Source organism: Leptodactylus fuscus, chromosome 4 (assembly GCF_031893055.1).
Source record: "Leptodactylus fuscus isolate aLepFus1 chromosome 4, aLepFus1.hap2, whole genome shotgun sequence".
NCBI classification, from domain to species: Eukaryota; Metazoa; Chordata; class Amphibia; order Anura; family Leptodactylidae; genus Leptodactylus; species Leptodactylus fuscus.
Window position 1 is genome coordinate 206,300,336 of NC_134268.1, and position 21,388 is coordinate 206,321,723.

Consider the following 21,388-nt stretch of genomic DNA (forward strand, 5'->3'; position numbering starts at 1 on the left):
ATTTCCATCAATTGTTTTTCTCTCTCTTTTTTCCCATGTATCATACCTTGGAATTATCTTAAGTATCTATGATGTATCTCAGCCTTATCTCTTCGTCCAACAGAAAACAAACAAACAATAACATTATACCTGCGCTGTGCGTCCTGCGCTCCTCTCTCATTTATTGTATTATACATGGAGTCAGATTATTACATTTGCGTTATTCCGTTCCGTTAATACAATCTCTCTCTCTAGGTAAACAATACAGATTGCCTTGGTTTAGCCGATGGGTACAATTACAGTGCGAGCCGTGGCATAAATTCCGCCTGCGTTCTATATAATCATACTTCTTTGACTGGTTTTATTTTTGCATTTCGTATCTTCCTTATTGCTAGCAATTTTGCAAAAGAAAAAAAAAAAAGGAAGCCTGCGCGTAATGCAATGTGCTGTTAAATCCACCCAAGTGAAAACAATAACAGGGAAATGTTTCTTTCCAGCCAGTGATCACTCCTTGGAATCGCTCAGTCACCGCCTGCAATATCCCCGCCATATAAAATATTCTCCATATCCCTCAGTATGACTGCATCATCTGCGCGGCAATTCAATGTATATTTATGACAGTTTTATAACATAACCACCAAGGCGCCCCGGAATTATATTCATCTTTACTATGTTATTTTAAAAGATCTCAGATAATGCGCCCTGGTATATTGTCTGCCTTCTTATCCAATCTTCTCTATGCAATACGGATATTTAAAGTGGGAATTAGCATAAAACTGACAAGCTGATACAATGTATACTGAGGTGGAAGGAGGAAATGGACTTATTTAAAGGGATTGTATGGAATGAGAAAAACATAGGCCCATCTTCAGCATGACCAAAAATGTGCCCCAACTTGCCCCAATCTTTGTGGAACCGTGACGCATCTCAGCCCCACTGCCGCTCGCACTTTATTAGACAGTGGGTGGACTGGCGTAGATTTGTGCCCAGGCCTAGAATTACTAAGAAGCCAGAGCCTCTTATTAATTCTTTAAAGTCACGCACCTGTCTTGGAATCCATTACCACTGGCGTGAGAATCACCAGTTAGGGTTGAGCAATCAGGATCGGGAAATTTCACGTTTGCGATCAGCTACAAAATGATCAGAAAATGGATTTTGAAATCTCAAGATCGGCTCAACCCTACTGTATATATAATACACAATAAGGGTTGAGCGATCGGGATCGGGAGAGATCAGATCTCGATCGGCGATCAAGTAAATTTCACAATCGGGATCGGCTGGAAAATGATCAGAAATCAGATTTTGAAATATCAAGATCAGCTCAACCCTACTGTATATATAATATACAATTAGGGTTGAGCGATCAGGATCGAGTAAGATCAGTAATAAATAATAAAAAACACTAACACGCACCATTCCTTACCTCTCCTGAACATCATGTCTTCTTCCCAGTTTTTGGTACTCATCATGGGCTCATGGTGTCTTCTCCAATGTCATGCACCCTGGGGTGATTGAGCCTCAGCAGTGAAATGGAGAACTTTGATATCATGATGCTCGTGTTAAAATGTCAAGACATGTATGAATCCCACATGACAAGTGAGGCCCTCAGTGATGACCTCAAGGTGCAAGATGTCGGAGAAGACACCAGAAGAGGTTGCAAGAGCTCGTAGGTGAAGACCAGATATTGGGAAAGAGGATTGGGCACCCAGGAAAGGTGAGTATCAATATGTTTTATTTTGTCCACACCTTTCCTGAGCCTCCACTTATTATACTCTGGAAACTGAGTATAATAATGATTTTTACGGTTTATTTTAAAATGGTTTCCTCATTTCTGGTGGCTATTTGACCAATAGACATGAAATCCCTTCATGTGAAGAGGAAGTGGAGATCAGTGTCATAGTCCTGGGAAATCCCTTTAATCCTGCTATTACAGACTATGTGAAGACAGCAAATGGGCATGGCTACTTATTGCTCACTAGCCTCTACTACCATTATTATGTAATGAAGTGTTGACCTTTGAAGGCCTGGTTGGTTGGGTGACAAGAACCTATGAAGACCTCCCCCTCTCCAGAAAAATTGGGTCAGGAATAGACCCAATGATCCTGACCAGGGCAAACCAAATAAAGCCCTTCTCTCCTGAGTGGAAAAAACTGGAACCATAACTAATATATAGGACTTTCTTTGTTTATGCCACTGGACTCCTCAGGGGCGGGGCTCACCTCAACCTAAAGGAGCCTATATTTAAAGAAAAGCTCACACTTTCAAAGCTGAGGAAATGCATAATTTTTCATGAAGAATTTCCCACTCTCCAAGAACATAACATTTTCTATTGTGCTTTGGAAGCCAACCCTATTAAATACATTGACACAATGAAAACGTGAAAAATTGCCCATTCTTTCCACGACTGTATTATATTAAAATATCTGTCAGTTTAAAACAGGACACATATTATATTCGCATTACATTGCTTCAACAAATCTTTCCTTCCATACCTTGAAACATAAATCCATAAAATAATATTCAAATGACATGAGAGCATTCATCTATATAATGATAAGACATGGAAGATACACAATGCATATATGATTAGCTATGAGGCTGTGTCATATATCTTCTGCTTGTCTACTCTCAGGATGATATACACAACCTATATGTTTTCTCAGACGTTTCTTCCATTAAGATAATTCGTCAAACTCACAGCCACTTCACAGCTCATTAAATCAATGGACTGAATTGTCCTTCCAATCGTGACATCCTATCCAACAAATGGTTCACTCACTTGGAAGAGGCAACATCTCCACTGCAGAGTAGTTGGTGATCTTTGCCATATCTAATTCCACCCGGTGATATTCGAAGATTGTTCTCCTGCGGACATCTGGCAAAATATAGCATGGAAAATATCATTCAGACTAACAAAAATGTCCAAGGTTATAAGAAGCCCCCATGATCTTAGAACGAGACAATCCTATTTCCTGTTCTCGATGGATAACAGCTCTAAATCAAAGGTTGGTACAATTCTTGGCCAACCCTCCACTGCGAATGGAGAACAGGAACTCTTCATTGTTGGGTTTGGTGGCATACCCCCAAGCTGAACCCTACCGATATTACTTTGACATCATTTCTTTAGTGACCTCTTCTCACTTGGAGGTTTACATATCAATCATAGGTATGACTGGATCAAATCATCCATATACGTGAAGACATCTTGGGTCAATGCGTAAGATCAGCAGGATAATTGAAAATAACCAATGTTACCCATAAAAAGTCATCTTTTTTGGACACAGCTTCTTAAACCAAATTTACCTAAAAAAACATTCATTTCAAGAGTGGGATGGCCATGATTCTATGTCTTCAGTGATGAAAAACTCTTGTCTTCTATAATTCCCATTTATTTATGTGACTCACCTCTCCACCAGGGAACATACTCATGGTAACATACTCTAGCACTCAACATTAGTCTGTGGCTCCAAGGATTCTGAAGACCACCTCCATCTACAGATGTGTCCACCCTTATGTGTAGGACACACTTCTATAGAACGAAGCATTATATGTGGATGTGTGGTGCAGGTTCTTGTTCTCTTAACTTTAAGCACTACTTTTCTCTCCGCACAATTCGTGTGGACACTGTGCGGAAAACACATGGACCCCATTTAGTCTACAGGGTCCATATGCTTTCATTGCTCACCACTTTTTAATGCATTCGGTATTCCGTCCCCAAGCGGACTCCCTGAACGGAATACAGAAGGCAGATGTGAACCGGGCCTATCCTTGCCTTTTTCACAGATTTCATTAATGATACAAATTTGATACAGATTCAAGCTGGCAAAAACTTTAACATCACAAAACTGAATAACCACATATAGGCACTAGAGATGAGCGAACAGTAAAATGTCCGAGGTTCGATATTCGTTTCGAGTAGGCAACATTCGATCAAATTATACTTACCAAGTCCACGAGTGAGGGTCGGGCTGGATCCTCCGAGAAGTCTTCTCCGTGCAGCTTCTCCGCGGCATCTTCCGGCTCTGAATTCACTCTGCCAGGCATCGGGCCTGGGCAGAGTCGACTGCGCATGTCCGCACTACAAGCGGACATGCGCAGTCGGCTCTGCCCAGGCCCGATGCCTGGCAGAGTGAATGAAGAGCCAGAAGACGCCGCGGGGAAGCTGCATGGAGAAGACTTCTAAAGGTAGGAGAAGAACCAGCGTTGATTGGACGACTGTATAGCATTCGGCCAATCAATGCTGGTTCTACATCGAACTTTTACATTCGAATAGCGAGTGGTACTCGATCGAGTACGAGTATTTTGAATACTGTAGTATTCGATCAAATACCTACTCGATCGAATACTACTCGCTCATCTCTAATAGGCACATATAAACATCTCCTGACAGATTATTGCAAAATCATAATGTATTTTTTCAAAGCTGGTCAATTCAAGTCATTCTTCTATTCCCAGGAGATCTGTAGCCAAGGTGAAAGTTAGTGTCTCATACTGATGGCCTATCCTGTGTAGCATGAATAATGAATTTGGGTCTGGAAAAATCCTTTAACTCCAGAGGGGACTGACTTCTACTGGACCTGGACCTCTATCAGCATCTGCAACCACCAGGAGATCCTCTGACCTTTTCACATATCTTTCCATCAGTTAAATGCCCAAGGACATTAAAATATAGGAATGGGCCACTTGAGAAATAACCAAAGGGCCATTTGGAAGTCTATAAAATAACTTGGTCATTCCCTTTCTTTGGTATTTAGAAGAAGCAAATTTACAGGAAACCGTTGTGTTGTGTTGTTAAAGGGAGTCTGTCAGCAAGATAAGATAAGATTATCCTTTAATAGTCCCATCATAGGAAAACTCAATATCAAACAATGATAGTACCTTGTGGAGCTGCTTCTGCACTTTTCAAAGATGTCTTTCTTATGTAGCATTGCAGCTCCATTCTCATGAAAACCAGTGTTTTATTCTTATGCCAATTAGCTCTAAAGGGCTTTAGGGGTGTTTAGATACTTGCCCCTAACTACCACCGAGCTTCACCCTCCCATTGCTTGATTGACATCTTACACTAAAAATAGTTGTCAACGATTGACACATAAAAGAACCTTGGGGTAACAGCCAAACTACGGACCTGTAGACAGCTGTTAGTATTCTTTTCACCTCGATTCATTGCCTGTAAGACTCCATACCTAACCTGGATCTTCTCAAAAAGAACAAGTTGCCTACTGAGCACTGAAATAACCCTGTAAGGTTGGGCACGAGGACTGGTAATGACCCGGGAACCCAATGTTTATTATTCTAAACAAAAAGTTCTTTTCCGAGGTTGTGTTCTTAATGTTGCTACTTTGTGATTCCATCCGTGTTCTGGTTTTCAATGACTAGAAGAATGTAGTCTACTATACTATTCTTACCGTCAAGGACATTAGACCTTACCGGTTAATGGGATCCATCAAGATACATTATCACTATCAATTTTTTCTGTCCACAGAGTCTGATTTGGCCTATAAGACCATCAGACTGATTCACATAAATGTTTGTTCCCATTTTCTTCCAATAGCTTTTGCTCAGATATTTTGTCCACTTCCACTCTTCTATCACCTACTGTAGGTCTAGTTATATTCTGTCTGTCAAGAATTTGATGCTACGTTGAATATTTTTAAGATCCAGTCAAATTTAGGAAGACGTGACACCCGTCATCATAATTCCTCCATAGCTTTTACCATCACATTTGGAGTCTAAAAATTCTGTCCCCCAGAGGAATCCGAGATAAAATTAAACTTAGGTTATATCTGATGAATGTCAGCCCTTAAATCTTCAGGATAAGCTTCCATCTAACACTGTTTCTGGCTACTATAGGATGTGTTCTGGATTTTTTTGCAGTTTTCCCCTCTGTAGATTGTATTTTTGATCTTGGGAGGTGGAGACTGGCTGCCATGATGTCTCCCATAGACTACACATAGCAATAGAGAAAACAGGTCATCCGGCTCCCAAACTCATGGAGGACATTATAGACAAGCACTGAACTGCGTAACATTGACTCAGATCTGGTAGGATATAGTAGAACAATTCCAATATTTGGTCTTGAAGCGAATGTGTCACCAGAAAATTACCTAAGTTTTCATGTATTTTATAAGAATTTTTGAAGATATTTTGAAGAATCTTCCATGTCACTATCTATATTAGTATGTAAAGTACTAAATTTGGGTCTTCTTATGTGACACCCAGCCAATTATAACCAATATCTTTGAACCCCTTATATCAGTACTAAATAAGGGCGAACCTCAGAACTAGAGTTGAGTGATCGGGATTGGGAAAGATTGGATCCCGATCGGCGATCAAGCAAATTTCACAATCAGGATCTGCTGGAAAATGATCGGAAATCGGATTTCTCAAGATCGGCTCAACCCTACTCTGAACCTTTCTTCTCCATAGCGCCCGGGGTCACTACTGATACCACAGAAGAGCACAAGGAGAGACGGATGCCACGAGAATCCCCAAAAGAGGTAACAGAAGGTATGTATAAATGTTTTTATATTTTGGTCACTTTTCCCGGGCCCACAGCTATGAGAAGAGACCCCAGAGTATAATCATTTACCGGAGGTGGCCATTTTAGTCCGTCCAAAACGATTCCAAAATTAGAGATGAGCGAATACTGTTCGGATCAGCCGTTCCGAACAGCACACTCCCATAGAAATGAATGGAAGCACCTGGCACGTACGCTTTGCCGCTGGCCGGTGGCCGTGCCAAGTGCTTCCATTCATTTCTATGGGAGCGTGCTGTTCGGAACGGCTAATCCGAACAGTGTTCGCTCATCTCTATCCAAAATTCTTTGGTTTTGCTAAAAATTGAACAATTTGGAATGTTCGGGGGGAATCTGGTTCATTGCGAACCCATTCACCCATCTGTAACCCCTGCCCATAGGGTAATGGTTGGCTCTCTTGGGCTTACTAGTTCCTGGTTGAAAATACAAACACTGCAGAAACAACAGATAAAATGAAGCTTTTAGTACAAGCCTTTCATAAGGACATCTTACATTTTTTTATAGCTTGGCTGCCTTTTGAATATGGAATAAAGGAGTAAGCAAAGTTAGAAGTCCTGCCTCTACGGGACCATGCATTCCCCATTCTATCACGATTCTTTCCTAGCGCTCATTTTGTCTTCTTTGAGCTTCAAATACCATTAAATTTCTGAAAACATATGCCAAGTGTGAGCTCATGTCTTCAACTTAAGGCATACCCATCTAGTGCATGGGAACAGAGTCCCAAAATAGTGTCCTGGAGCACAAATTTTCTAACAATTTTTTCTTTTTTTTTTTTGCATTTATTAGACACCCTAGGGCGGGCGGTCTAGAACACCAGGGGTCTGATCAATAATACAATGCATTACAATTATAACCAGAAGGGCACCGGATGCAGCAAGGAGGTCCAAAAGAGGTAAAGGAAGGTGAATGTGATTGTTTTTTTTAATTTTTTTTCCCCTCCATTGGGCCTCCACCTATTATACTTTGGGATCTGAAAAGACACCAGTATATAATGCGACGGCCATTTTCATTCTCTCCGTTTGTTTTGTAAAAAAACAAATAATTTGGAATATTTGGGTCAAAACGAGGAAAGGTAAGTAGCTAAACATCAGACTTGAAGGCAAATAAAATCATAAAGCAATAGTTTGAGGTCTTGTCTGGGGTCTGTAAGCAGAGAGCTTGGATTTATGGTTTCTAAATGGGGTTGGTCTGGGGTCTAAGTCTAGGGTGGGTCTGACTTGTGGTCTGTATAAAGGGGGTCCAGTGTTTCTATAAAGGGCTTGTCTGTGGGTTATCTTCTACATGACTTGGGGGTAGACTACATCTTTACACCTAGACAGAGGATCACTAAGGCCCGGTTCACATTTGCGCATGGGCTTCCATTTGGGCTATCTGCTTGGGGACCTCCGAATTGAAACCTAATCCCAATAAAAAAGCAGTTATCTTGGGAAACCAACGGACCGCTTAGACTATAATGGAGTCCTTGTGGTTTCCGCACAAAAAATGCAGAGAGAAAGGTGCTGCTTGGAGGACTTTTCTCTTTGCATTTTTCCTGTGGAGAGGGGAACGGAATGGCCCGAACGTAGATGCGAACTGGGCCTAAACCATAAAAACATAGTTCCATAAAACTAAGAAATATAACAAAATAGAATCAAGATGGTGTTCACATGAATGGAGCCACACTGCAATAACATATACAGACTATGGACCCATGGATATTTCTAGAAAGAATAGGAGACCCTTGTATGGGAGCGCCGACTGCTGAGCTCTACGTTCCCACAGAGCACATTCTTGGTCTGCAACTCTATCAGGAAGGAAGAAGCGGAGCTCCAATTTCGGGATCATGAAGTTATCCCCTATCCTATCAATAAGGAATAACTTCAGAACTTGGTACAATTTTTTAAGTCATCTTAGCTTTGAACGATTGTTTCTGTGTGCTAAAGAAAACTAATATAATAATAAAATTAATAAAATGTAGATAAGCTGCAATTTCTACACGTAGCAGCCCCATCTGGAATATAAAGTGAAATTTCATTAGGGTGGTCCTAATGAGAGTCGCATCTGTTCTACATCATATTACTGATCATTGCCCATTATTGCTTCATTATAAATACTGGTAAACGGGAAAATCGAAGAGAAGATTAAACTGAAGTCTTGTGTAATGGAAAGCTGGAGAGAGGAGAGAACCAGTTAGTTACAAAGTTTCCAAAAATCTAAGGTTCGTCTGAATCCGGGAGTATTGGTGCTCACCACTCACAAAAAACTTTGATATTTTGGGAACTCTTTAGAACCCAAAACACAATAAAGGTACGTTCACATGGTGGAATTTGCATTTCGCGTGTGAACATTCCACGCGGCTTGCCTCGACGGGATGCCGGTGCAGTGCATCGTTATCCTGTTGCGGCATTGTGCACCGGATTAAGCCCAAATGAATGGGCCTAATCGGGAGGGAGTCTCGCGCCACGGACGGAATCCGCAGCAAGAAGGTTGGTCTCGCTTCTTTTTTCCGCTACTAGCTAGCGGAAAAAAGAAGCGAGTGCCTCCCATTGAAGTCAATGGGGGCTGGTTTTGGTAGCAGAGTTTGAGGTGGATTCCACGTCTAAATCCTCTGCTAAAAAACTCTGTGAGAACGAGCCCTTAGTGGAGACCCACATGCGGTAAATTCTAAACGCTGATACACCCCTTCCATCAACTCTTTTGGATTCCATGCAACATCCAGTGCTCCGCTGCAGTTTTCGTCTGGTCTCCTGGGTGACCTCATGGTCCAAGGGGACTGTAGAGTTCTATCATTGGGCCTCAGGGGTCATATGGGGCATCCCAGGAGAGGTGAGTGGGTATCAGAGAGTGTAATAAAACCACTTTTGGTTCAGACCAAATAAGTTCAGTCTGAAACTAAACTGCTGCTGACTCATGTATATTCACAAAATGAATCTTGCGTAGTTTGTCAATGTCTTATACACTTACTAGGAATCTGCTGAATCTTGTGCACCACAACAAAAGCATCTGAGAGACCAACTTTCACAGGATGATTGGTCGAGCTTATCTCCATTATTGGTACCGGGATCTGCAAGAGGAAGAATCATATTAAAAACTCAATATATTGCCACAACAAACAATTGTGCTCCCCCCGACCTTTACGCAAATTTCATCAAACATTCTTCTCATTCCCATTTTATGGTGATCATTGCCCACCATTGTCATGTTTTCCCTGATGTTTTTGCTATGTTCAGTATTTCTCTGTCAACCGTGACCTGAAGTTTAGGGACACAAACAAGTAAACTTTTTATTTTCAGCCTGTAAAAGTATAATCTGAAAATTTCATCCATTAAGTTTCAGAAAGCTGAAGTCGAAATCTCTAAAAAATGTCCATTTGACCTTGGACGGGATCTGATTAAAGGTAAATAACTGCAAAATAGATTAGGAGGAAAGAAAATGACTCAATTAAAATGTATCCCACAGCCTTCGGAGCGCTGGCGATTTTCTCTCATGTGTACACTAGAACTTTCAATTATCCAAAAACAAAACTGAAAAACCGAAAAAAGAAAGAGTCGATTTCGAGTCCCGATCTCTCATAGACTGTCACAATGGTTCTACGAACTTCCTTACAAGGCCAAGGCATTTACCAAATCACGGCAACACACTTATAAACAACCTGTGGGCAGAATGACCTTGCAAGTGTCTTTGTAATAAATGTTGACAAAAAGATGTCTTATAAATGAAAAGTTAGTTTCCAATCAAGATTACAAAGAAAGAAAATGGAAGACTGTTTGTTCTTTGATAGATAGAAGAATAGCCAACAAAATCTATAAGACTTGTGCTTTCATGGTCACAAAAACCAAGGACTCTCAAAGTTTCCAAGGATAATGTCTTCAGCTCATGTTAACGTAACTGTGACGTAAATGTCTTCTAGAAAAGTTATATTTTTTTCATCCAACATTCCAAATCCTTTAACCCTTTACTATGTACGTTAAGGCTTGGCAACTTTTTATCAATTTTTCTTCCCCACCATTCCAAAATTTATAACTTGCTTATAGGGTTGAGCGATCGTGTTCGGAAAAGATCGGATTCCGATCGGCGATCGAGAAAATTTCACGATCGCGATCGGAATTCCGAACACAATCTTTTTAGGTGGGATCGAGATCGGTACTATTTCCTACAATGCTTTGCTTAGCCTTCACACTGAGTATACGCTCCGCTCATTCTGAGCAGAGTGTATACTCAGTGTGAAGGCTCCGCTGCGGTTCCATAGGAATGAATGGAAGCAGCCGGCACACAGCCTTAACCCCCTGCTCGCCGGCTGCCTCCATTCATTCTAATGGGAGACTAAACTAATATCTCTAGTAGCTACTTACCTCCAGAGATGGCTGGTCTGCAGTGCCTGGTGTTCTTCTTCGCCTCGCTGCTGCTCCACGCTGCTCTTCTCGCCTCGCTGCCGCCGCCTCCCAGGTTAGTGTTTAAAGAGCTAGGAAGGTGGGACTTGTGGCTTGGGAGAGTGTGGGTGACGTCTCCCCTCCCAGTACCCGCCCACACTCTCCTAACCCGCCCACACTCTCCTAACCTGGGAGGCAGGGGGCAGCAAGGCGAGAAGAGCAGCGTGGAGCTGCATGAAGGTGAAAAAGAACACCGGGCACCGGAGCAGCCATCGCTGCAGGTAAGTGGACACCAGGGGGGACTAAGTAGCCAGAGGATTAAAAAAAAAATCCTCTGGCTACTTAGTGATTCACTACACAGCGTGGATTCTAACAATTAAAGCGTTCAATTGTTAGATTCCATGCTGTATAGTGAAGAGGATTGCTTTTAAAATCTGATCTCCGATTAATAAAAAAATCCCATTGACTTGCAATGGGATCGGAATTGGGATCGAGATCGGGTCCAAATGAAAAATGATCGGAAATCGGATTTTAAAATCGATCCTGAAAAGTCAAGATCGGCTCAACCCTAATCAGGATCAGAAAAGATCGGATCCCAATCGGTGATCGAGCAAATTTCATGATCGGCTGGAAAATGATCGGAAATCAGATTTTGAAATCTCAGGATTGGCTCAACCCGAAAAGTGACTTTCCCCATAGAGAAGCACTGACTAAGATTGAGTAATCGGGATCACAAAAGATCGGATTCTGATTGGCGATCGAGCACATTTCATGATCGGAATTGGGATCAACTGTCTTTATTATATTTTACCACATTTACTTCTAAAATATTTTTTCAAAAATGAACAATTTTCCTATTTTCACCGTATTTTCATGCCTATAACTGTTCAGTTGATGGAGATATGTCAAGGCTCTTTATTTGTAGGGCAAGTTGCAGTTATTATTGGGACCAATTTTTGGTAGGTATGACTTTTTATTAGTATTTTTTGGAGAAAGTGTGATGACCACAATGCATTCATTTGCACATTGTGGTATATTTATTCTTACCACATTGATAAATAACACTATTTTTGGATTGTGCAGACTTCTACAAATATGGGGATACCTAAGGGCTTGGGTCACACTGAGTTTTTTGGCAGCGGATTTTGACGCGGAATCTGCCTCAAATTCTGCTGCCGAAACGGCTCCCATTGACTTCAATGGGAGCCGCTCGCTTCTTTTTTCCACTAGCTAGTAGCGGAAAAATGAAATGAGATGCCCCATCTTGCCACGGATTCCAAAGCTGACTCAACCGCGGTGTGAGACTACCTCCCTATTAGGCCTATTCATTCGGTCCTAATCCGGAGTGGAATGCCACAACGAGATGCCAGTGCACTGCATCGGCATACTGCACGGCTAGTCACGATGGCATGTTCACACATGGAATCCATTTTCCGCCATGTGAACATACCCTAAAAAGTTTAGCTTATTTAATTTTGTTTACATTATGTTTTACAAATTTTGAACTTTTTATTTGTTTATTTTTTTTATTTTCAGCTTTTTTTTCCTGTCCCATAAGGGGACTCAAACCCAGGAACTGCTGTATTGCAGTACATTGTACAAAGCCTCCTGGCTCCCATGGCAATTCAATCTCATCGTAGGGAATCTGAGGTGTGAATTGGGGGCTCCCGAATCACCCAGATGCCGCGATCACTATTGGTCACGGCATCTGAGGGGTTGATCTGCCGAGTCGAAGCGGCTAGCCCCAGTTCTCAGCGCAGAGTGAGAAGGAGTTGAGTTCTCCATATCACTACCTACTTTCACTATGGTCAGTAAATTTCACAATAGGCTGATACTTAGAGACGAGCGAGTACTGTTCGAAACTCCTGTTTCGAATAGCACGAACCCATAGGAATGAATGGACGCAGCCGGCATGCAGAAGGTTAAGCAAAGTCTGTGTGCCGGCCGCTTCCATTCATTCCTATGGGTGCGTGTTATTCGAATAATACTCGCTCATCTCTACTTGATACCTCCTGTTCTATAGAGATCACCGCTCAGCAGTCATTATCAGCAGAGACAAGTAAATGATAGGCAATACTGATGTATACAGATAACAAAGGATCCCCCATTAACAATAGGTAATATGGCTGTCCCATAATCACATACAGAAGAAAAAATGCAATCAAAAAATTGAAACGTTAGAAAAAATAATATATTCTACTTGTGCATTTCAGATTAGTATAGTTAAGATATTACAATGTTTAGAATATTAATGTAGCTAGTAAATCAATACTTTATGGAGAGAATTGTTTAATACAGAACCTTTAGTGACGCCTCTATGAAAGCAAAATGTATTCACCTTTTATCTCTCCAAAAACAAAGAATAGAGAATTTTTCAGCTATGAAATTATAGCGGCACTTGTGTGTGTGTGTGTGGAAGATTGACAGAAAGGAAGCAGCCGAGGAGAAGAACTGACTAAAGCCAATGAATAGGAAATGTACAAAGGCTTGGCAAATTCTTTAAACCAAACTAAACCCCAAGAAAAGCAAATTTTAGAGGCACTACAAAATCTAATTCAGTCGAAAACGGATTATGTTAAGAAGATCTGACATACATGGCACTCTAATGAGCACTTTCTACAGCACTCTATAGAGCTCTTCATACTATATTATACTATACTATACCATACTATACCATACTGTACCATACTATACCATACCATACCATACCATTCCATACTATACTATACAATACTATACCATACCATACTATACCATACTATACCATACCATACTATACCATACCATACTATACAATACCATACTATACCATACCATACCATTCCATACTATACTATACAATACTATACCATACCATACTATACCATACTATACCATACCATACTATACAATACCATACCAATACTATACCATACCATACCAAACTATACTATACAATACCATACCATATTATACCATACCATACCATACTATACTATACCATACCATACCATACTATACTATACTATACTATACCATACCATATTATACCATACCATACCATACCATTCCATTCCATACCAGATCATACCATACCATTCCATACCATTCCATTCCATTCCATACCAGATCATACCATACCATTCCATACCATACCATACCATACTATACCATTCCATATCATACCATACCATACCATACCATACTATACCATTCCATATCATACCATAACATACCATACCATACTATACCATACTATACTATACCATACCATACCATACCATACTATACTATACTATACTATACCATACCATATTATACCATACCATACCATACTATACTATACTATACTATACTATACTATACCATACCATATTATACCATACCATATCATACCATTCCATTCCATACCAGATCATACCATACCATTCCATACCATTCCATTCCATTCCATACCAGATCATACCATACCATTCCATACCATACCATACCATACCATACTATACCATTCCATATCATACCATACCATACCATACCATTCCATATCATACCATAACATACCATACCATACCATACCATACCATACTATACCATACTATACTATACTATACTCAGTGCTTAAATTGTGAAGAAATTTTAGGGTGGAACTCTGGAATAATTAACTTCTCCCCCACCCCCACGGAGTCTTTTCAGACCCTAGAGTATAATAATCAAAGAACCAGGGGAGGATACAAACATAAAAAAAAACCTGTTACTTACATGTCCTGGGATCCATCGCACTCCCATCTGATGTCGACCATCTTCAATCATGGAAGAGACGTCACTTGAGACGGGCTTACGCCGTGATGCATAAAGAAGCAAGCCTGGCCCACTTGATGTCTGTGATGTCACCAAGTTAACCCAAAACGTTCCGGAACCAGGAGAGGTAAGTAACAGTGTTTTTTATGTTTCCTCATGTCTCCTAGCTCTCTGATCATTATAGTCGGGGGTCTGAAAAGCAGTGTTGGTGGGGTTCTTTATACTGGAACGCTATAAAGTTTGTCTTTATGCTGAAACTGAGTTCCGACATGTTCCAGCTCAATTTAACCATATACTATACTATATATCACATCCTTTCTCAGAAGCAATGCCCTTCGAGGCGAATATAACAAAACAAGTGGAGACCCTGGAGTGCATGACATCAGCCAGGAGGCCAGAAGAGGTCAGAAGAGGACCCCGAGGTAGTGTTGGACACCGTGAGAATGCCTAGAGGTGAGGGAGGGTCAGTATACCTGTTTGTATTTTTCACACCTCCCTTGTGCTTCTACTTATTGTACATTGGGGTCTAAAGAGACCCGGGGTATAATAATTTCAATTTCATGATGTGATGTGATGCAACCCAGAATGAATCTTTTGGTCCATCCTTCCGAACCTTAAATGATACAAATCTTTGGAGGTTCACCCATCTCTAATCGTAGATGGTTGGCCAGTAGAGATGAGCGAACACTGTTCGGATCAGCCGATCCAAACAGCACGCTCCCATAGAAATGAATGGAAGCAGCTGGCACGCAGACTTTGCCGGCAGCCGGCGTCACAGGTGCTTCCATTCATTTCTATGGGAGCGTGCTGTTCAGATCGGCTGATCCGAACAGTGTTCGCTCATCTCTATTGGCCAGTGCTGCCAAAACCAGTGGGTTTGGCTGACATTAACCTAATCCTATTTCCTATAGATTTCTATACGTTTCCATTTCTATATACACTCACCGGCCACTTTATTAGGTACACCTGTCCAACTGCTCGTTAACACTTAATTTCTAATCAGCCAATCACATGGCGGCAACTCAGTGCATTTAGGCATGTAGACATGGTCAAGACAATCTCCTGCAGTTCAAACCGAGCATCAGTATGGGGAAGAAAGGTGATTTGAGTGCCTTTGAACGTGGCATGGTTGTTGGTGCCAGAAGGGCTGGTCTGAGTATTTCAGAAACTGCTGATCTACTGGGATTTTCACGCACAACCATCTCTAGGGTTTACAGAGAATGGTCCGAAAAAGAAAAAACATCCAGTGAGCGGCAGTTCTGTGGGCGGAAATGCGTTGTTGATGCCAAAGGTCAGAGGAGAATGGCCAGACTGGTTCGAGCTGATAGAAAGGCAACAGTGACTCAAATAGCCACCCGTTACAACCAAGGTAGCCAGAAGAGCATCTCTGAACGCACAGTACGTCGAACTTTGAGGCAGATGGGCTACAGCAGCAGAAGACCACACCGGGTGCCACTCCTTTCAGCTAAGAACAGGAAACTGAGGCTACAATTTGCACAAGCTCATCGAAATTGGACAATTGAAGATTGGAAAAACGTTGCCTGGTCTGATGAGTCTCGATTTCTGCTGCGACATTCGGATGGTAGGGTCAGAATTTGGCGTCAACAACATGAAAGCATGGATCCATCCTGCTTTGTATCAACGGTTCAGGCTGGTGGTGGTGGTGTCATGGTGTGGGGAATGTTTTCTTGGCACTCTTTGGGCCCCTTGGTACCAATTGAGCATCGTTGCAACGTCAAAGCCTACCTGAGTATTGTTGCTGACCATGTCCATCCCTTTATGACCACAATGTACCCAACATCTGATGGCTACTTTCAGCAGGATAATGCGCCATGTCATAAAGCTGGAATCATCTCAGACTGGTTTCTTGAACATGACAATGAGTTCACTGTACTCCAATGGCCTCCACAGTCACCAGATCTCAATCCAATAGAGGAGCATCTTTGGGATGTGGTGGAACGGGAGATTCGCATCATGGATGTGCAGCCGACAAATCTGCGGCAACTGTGTGATGCCATCATGTCAATATGGACCAAAATCTCTGAGGAATGCTTCCAGCACCTTGTTGTATCTATGCCACGAAGAATTGAGGCAGTTCTGAAGGCAAAAGGGGGTCCAACCCGTTACTAGCATGGTGTACCTAATAAAGTGGCCGGTGAGTGTAGTCCTCTATACAATGGAGCATCCCCCATACTGAGCGAAGGTTGTGGTCTCCTACAATACCCTATACGTGACTATGAGCGATACACAATTACTCTTCAGTTCTGGCATTTAATTTTTAAATCTCACTTTTGATTCCAAATCTGAAAAGGAAACCAACAGCGCGTGAAGGTTACTGAAAATATCAATGTTTCCATAGCACAGATAAGTAAATGAGCCTCTCCAGAGATCAAACAAGAAGCCTGTTCTGAGAATGAACAATACCGATCGGCTTCATTCACTAGTATGTTGGGATTTCAAGCATCTCCGTTAAAACAGAGAAGCAAAGCCAAAAACCCACACAGGAGCGAACAAACAAACTTCATCATCCCTGCCAGGTAAGGTGGAACGGAATGCCAAGTTTGGTCTAAGAAGGATAAATTCCCTGTATTACAATTGTTTTGCGGACAATGCAGAGTTTACGAGTATAAAACCCTCCATCTGTGTACAAAAACACCGAGAGGCGAATGGCGTGCGGTTAGTTAGGCCAATATTTAGATAAAGGAACATCTGTTGTAATTTAGAACATAAGCAACGCTGATTAATTGGAAGATTTCATTCAGGTCTGGGTATTACCAACTGTTTTCTTGGACAACATGGGGCAATTTCCAATAAGACCAATTCTTGTATGACTTTCAGAATATGAAGCTTCAAGATGAAATTGAGGCACCATAAGAGCATCTAAAAGACTTGATCTGTCTTTGAGATAGTCTGTAGGGGTCCTTGAACTTGAAGCCTCCACAGATTTGTAGCTTGCGTCCAGAGTAGGGTTGAGCCGATCTTGACTTTTCAGGATCGATTTTAAAATCCGATTTCCGATCATTTTTCATTCGAACCTGATCTCGATCCCAATGCAAGTCAATGGGATTTTTTTTACTAATCGGAGATCGGATTTTAAAAGCAATCCTATTCACTATACAGCTTGTAATCTAACAATTGAATACTTTAATTGTTAGAGTCCACGCTGTGTAGTGAATCACTAAGTAGCCAGAGGATTTTTTTTTTAATCCTCTGGCTACTTAGTCCCCCCTGGTGTCCACTTACCTGCAGAGATGGCTGCTCCGGTGTTCTTCTTTGCCTCGCTGCCAATCCACGCTGCTCTTCTCACCTCACTGCCCCCTGCCTACCAGGTTAGGAGAGTGTGGGCGGGTTAGGACAGTATGGGCGGGTCCTGGGAGGGGAGACGTCACGCCTCCCTGCCCTGTACCCGCCCACACTCTCCTAAGCCACAAGTCCCGCCTTCCTAGCTCTTTAAACACTAACCTGGGAGGCGGGGCAGCGAGGCAAGAAGAGCAGCGTGGAGGGCCAGCAAGGCGAAGAACACCGGAGCAGCCATCTCTGGAGGTAAGTAGCTACTAGAGATGTTAGTTTAGTCTCCCATTAGAATGAATGGAGGCAGCTGGCGTGCAGAGGGTTACGGCTGTGTGTCGGCTGCTTCCATTCATTCCTATGGATCCGCAGCAGAGCCTTTACACTGAATATACACTATATACTCAGTGTGAAGGCTAAGCAAAGCATTGTGGGAAATAGTACCGATCTCGATCCCACCTAAAAAGATCGTGTTCGGGATTCCGATCGCGATCGTGAATTTTTCTCGATCGCCGATCAGAATCCGATTTTTTCCGAACACGATCGCTTAACCCTAGTCCAGAGTAATTGACCCACTCTTTGTCGAAACTAGCATGGATTTAAAAAAAAATCCTCCGATTTACAACAGTTCATGGATTTTTGGGATCCTGTGCTCAAGACTAGCCTCAGACTCGGGTCACACCTACAGAATAAAGTCATTGTCTAGCACCATCAATAAAAGCCCATCCCAACTTTTTTGTAATCTGGGGTCAACCCATTTGTTTTGAGTATTTTTTTGGGAAAAAGTTGCACATGTTAAATTTTATCATTTCCAACCCATTAGGAGATAAGGTACAGCGATAGGTGTCTGGCAGTGGTTTATTCCCCTCTGAGAAATCAGTTTGCAGACTTGTGTGGAGTCTGTAAGGAGAATCAGCCCCTCCCCTCTGCATTCACTATAAAAAGAGAAAAGAATCTTCCCTTCCACTCCATGAGAAACCGTCTTGCATCTATGTAGACAAAACTTGAGTGAACTACAAATTAAATAGAAGGGAGACACAGTGTCAGGAACCTTAGAGAGTTTTTTTCACGCAAAAAGCGGCAATATTTTTCATTAAAGTGCATTACATTTTGGTCCGGAATCACACGTTCTATTAAATGGGACTTAGTTGTCTGAAAAGTTGGTGACCTACGTCAAGTGTCTACGTCAAAAAAATTTGTGAAACCGTCGCTGGTAGAATATCATTTCGACTAGCTTCTACACAGAACATGCTTTTCATTGAGCTCGTCTGCAAATGATAACCCGTAAACCTGTACAATGACTCGTGCATGGCATAATGCAAATAGCAAATAGATGCATGGTCGTCCTTTCAGACTCCACAACGGCTCTTGTGGGATATTCCGTCTCAGTTTGCAAATGATCATTAGAGCTTTGCTTAATGAGAGAAAAAGTCGAATATATTTGAGCGCTGGAAGTCATCTTTACATTTGCACTTATCATCATTGTTACTAGTTCAATGGGGCTCTGCAGGAGAACAGTTGTCAAATATTCAGCACTGAATGAATTCCCTCATTGAATGTATTAAGACTTTTCTCTATTCACTCCATTGATCGTGCCCGTAGATTTTGCAGTTTCCACTTCAAAGGCTTTAACAGTGATAGGTCTCTTAAGAAAACAATGAAACATTCTGGCAAAGTGGATTCTTACATGTATTTGTGAAGGTAAATGCTATTTATTCTATAAAAAAAGATAATCCTTCTAATATTGACATAAAAGATAATATAATGGTGCTACATCTCAGGTGTAGAAGAGCTCAGCGCACACTCAGGTCTGCTACATCTCAGGTGTAGCAGAGCGCAGCGCACACTCACCTTTGATACATCTCTGGATATAGCAGAGCTCAGCGCACGCTCAGTGCACGGCCAGCTCTGTTACATCTCTGGTGTAGCAGAGCTGTGCGCTCAACACTGCTCTGCCCTGACAGTGTTATACACTATGTTTATAGATAGGTTCCTAGGAGCCCTGACAGTGTTATACACTATGTTTTATAGATAGGTTCCTAGGAGTCCTGACAGTGTTATACACTATGTTTTATAGATAGGTTCCTAGGAGCCCTGACAGTGTTATACACTATGTTTTATAGATAGGTTCCTAGGAGCCCTGACAGTGTTATACACTATGTTTTATAGATAGGTTCCTAGGAGCCCTGACAGTGTTATACACTATGTTTTATAGATAGGTTCCTAGGAGTCCTGACAGTGTTCTACACTATGTTTTATAGATAGGATCCTAGGAGTCCTGACAGTGTCATACACTATGGTTTATAGATAGGTTCCTAGGAGCCCTGACAGTGTCATACACTATGTATTATAGATAGGTTCCTAGGAGCCCTGACAGTGTTATACACTATGTTTTATAGATAGGTTCCTAGGAGTCCTGACAGTGTTATACACTATGTTTTATAGATAGGTTCCTAGGAGCCCTGACAGTGTTATACACTATGTTTTATAGATAGGTTCCTAGGAGCCCTGACTGTGTTATACACTATATTTTATAGATAGGTTCTTAGGAGCCCTGACAGTGTCATACACTATGTTTTATATACTGCCCACTAAAATCAATACTGTAGGAGCATTCTCCAAATGTTCTATTCACACCCATGCATCCATTTTTACACACACACACACACACATTATATATATATATATATATATATATATATATATATATATGATAAATTTGTTATGATCATTATGATTCACTTGAAGGATCCATTTTTTTTAACCCCAATTGACTTGCAGCATGCTGCGTTATTCTGTCAGCCAAAATAGCATTAGAAACCTGCCAAAAAAATATTCAAATTTGTAGAGAGCCTAAGCTGAAAATTATAGTTATTAAAAATGTTTTCGATAGTGCCCATATCCCTTAAATTAAATAAGTTTGCAGATAATTTTCATTAAAAACACCCTACCGACCGGGAATTTGCTAGCTATTTGGTAGTTTAAGAAAACATTAAGTGTCTTCATCGTGCAGGTCTACATGATCAAGCTTTGGGTGTTTGATCATGGAAAGAAATGGACGCAATGAAAACAAATAACAGGTGTATTTAGGTGTAGTCATGGTTCATCTTTGACACACAGATATACCGACGGGACTCCATGTGGACAGTGAGGGTCCCTCATCCCTGTTACACTGGACAAGACGTCTGGTTTTGGCTGCTTCCAAGTGGGTCCTCGCGACCACAAGTCATTATATTCACACCCAACAGACGGCGGCACAGCCAGTACATACAAATTAAGCACAAAGTCAAGATACCATCATTTCATTAAGCTCCTCAAATGAAGACACATTCACCGACATGGAAACAAACGACCCTTCATTCACTTGCCGAACACTTGTAAAGAACGGGGATAAATGAGAAAAGACTGGATCTTCTGTCTGAGTTATAATATCCTTAGCTGAGCACACAAGAACTTTAAA

At 41.5% G+C, this 21,388-nt stretch overlaps 1 protein-coding gene across 1 annotated transcript in view; it reads right to left on the minus strand.

Annotated features, from left to right (window-relative positions):
• The window catches only part of PLXDC2 (plexin domain containing 2), a 387,582-nt gene that overhangs the window by 83,376 nt on the left and 282,818 nt on the right, over nucleotides 1–21,388 (minus strand). The window contains exons 7-8 of the mRNA XM_075271735.1: nucleotides 9,458–9,557; nucleotides 2,759–2,854 (exon numbers count right to left, since the gene is read on the minus strand). Coding sequence (XP_075127836.1) covers nucleotides 2,759–2,854; nucleotides 9,458–9,557 — 196 coding nt within the window. The remainder of the gene's footprint in view (nucleotides 1–2,758; nucleotides 2,855–9,457; nucleotides 9,558–21,388) is intronic.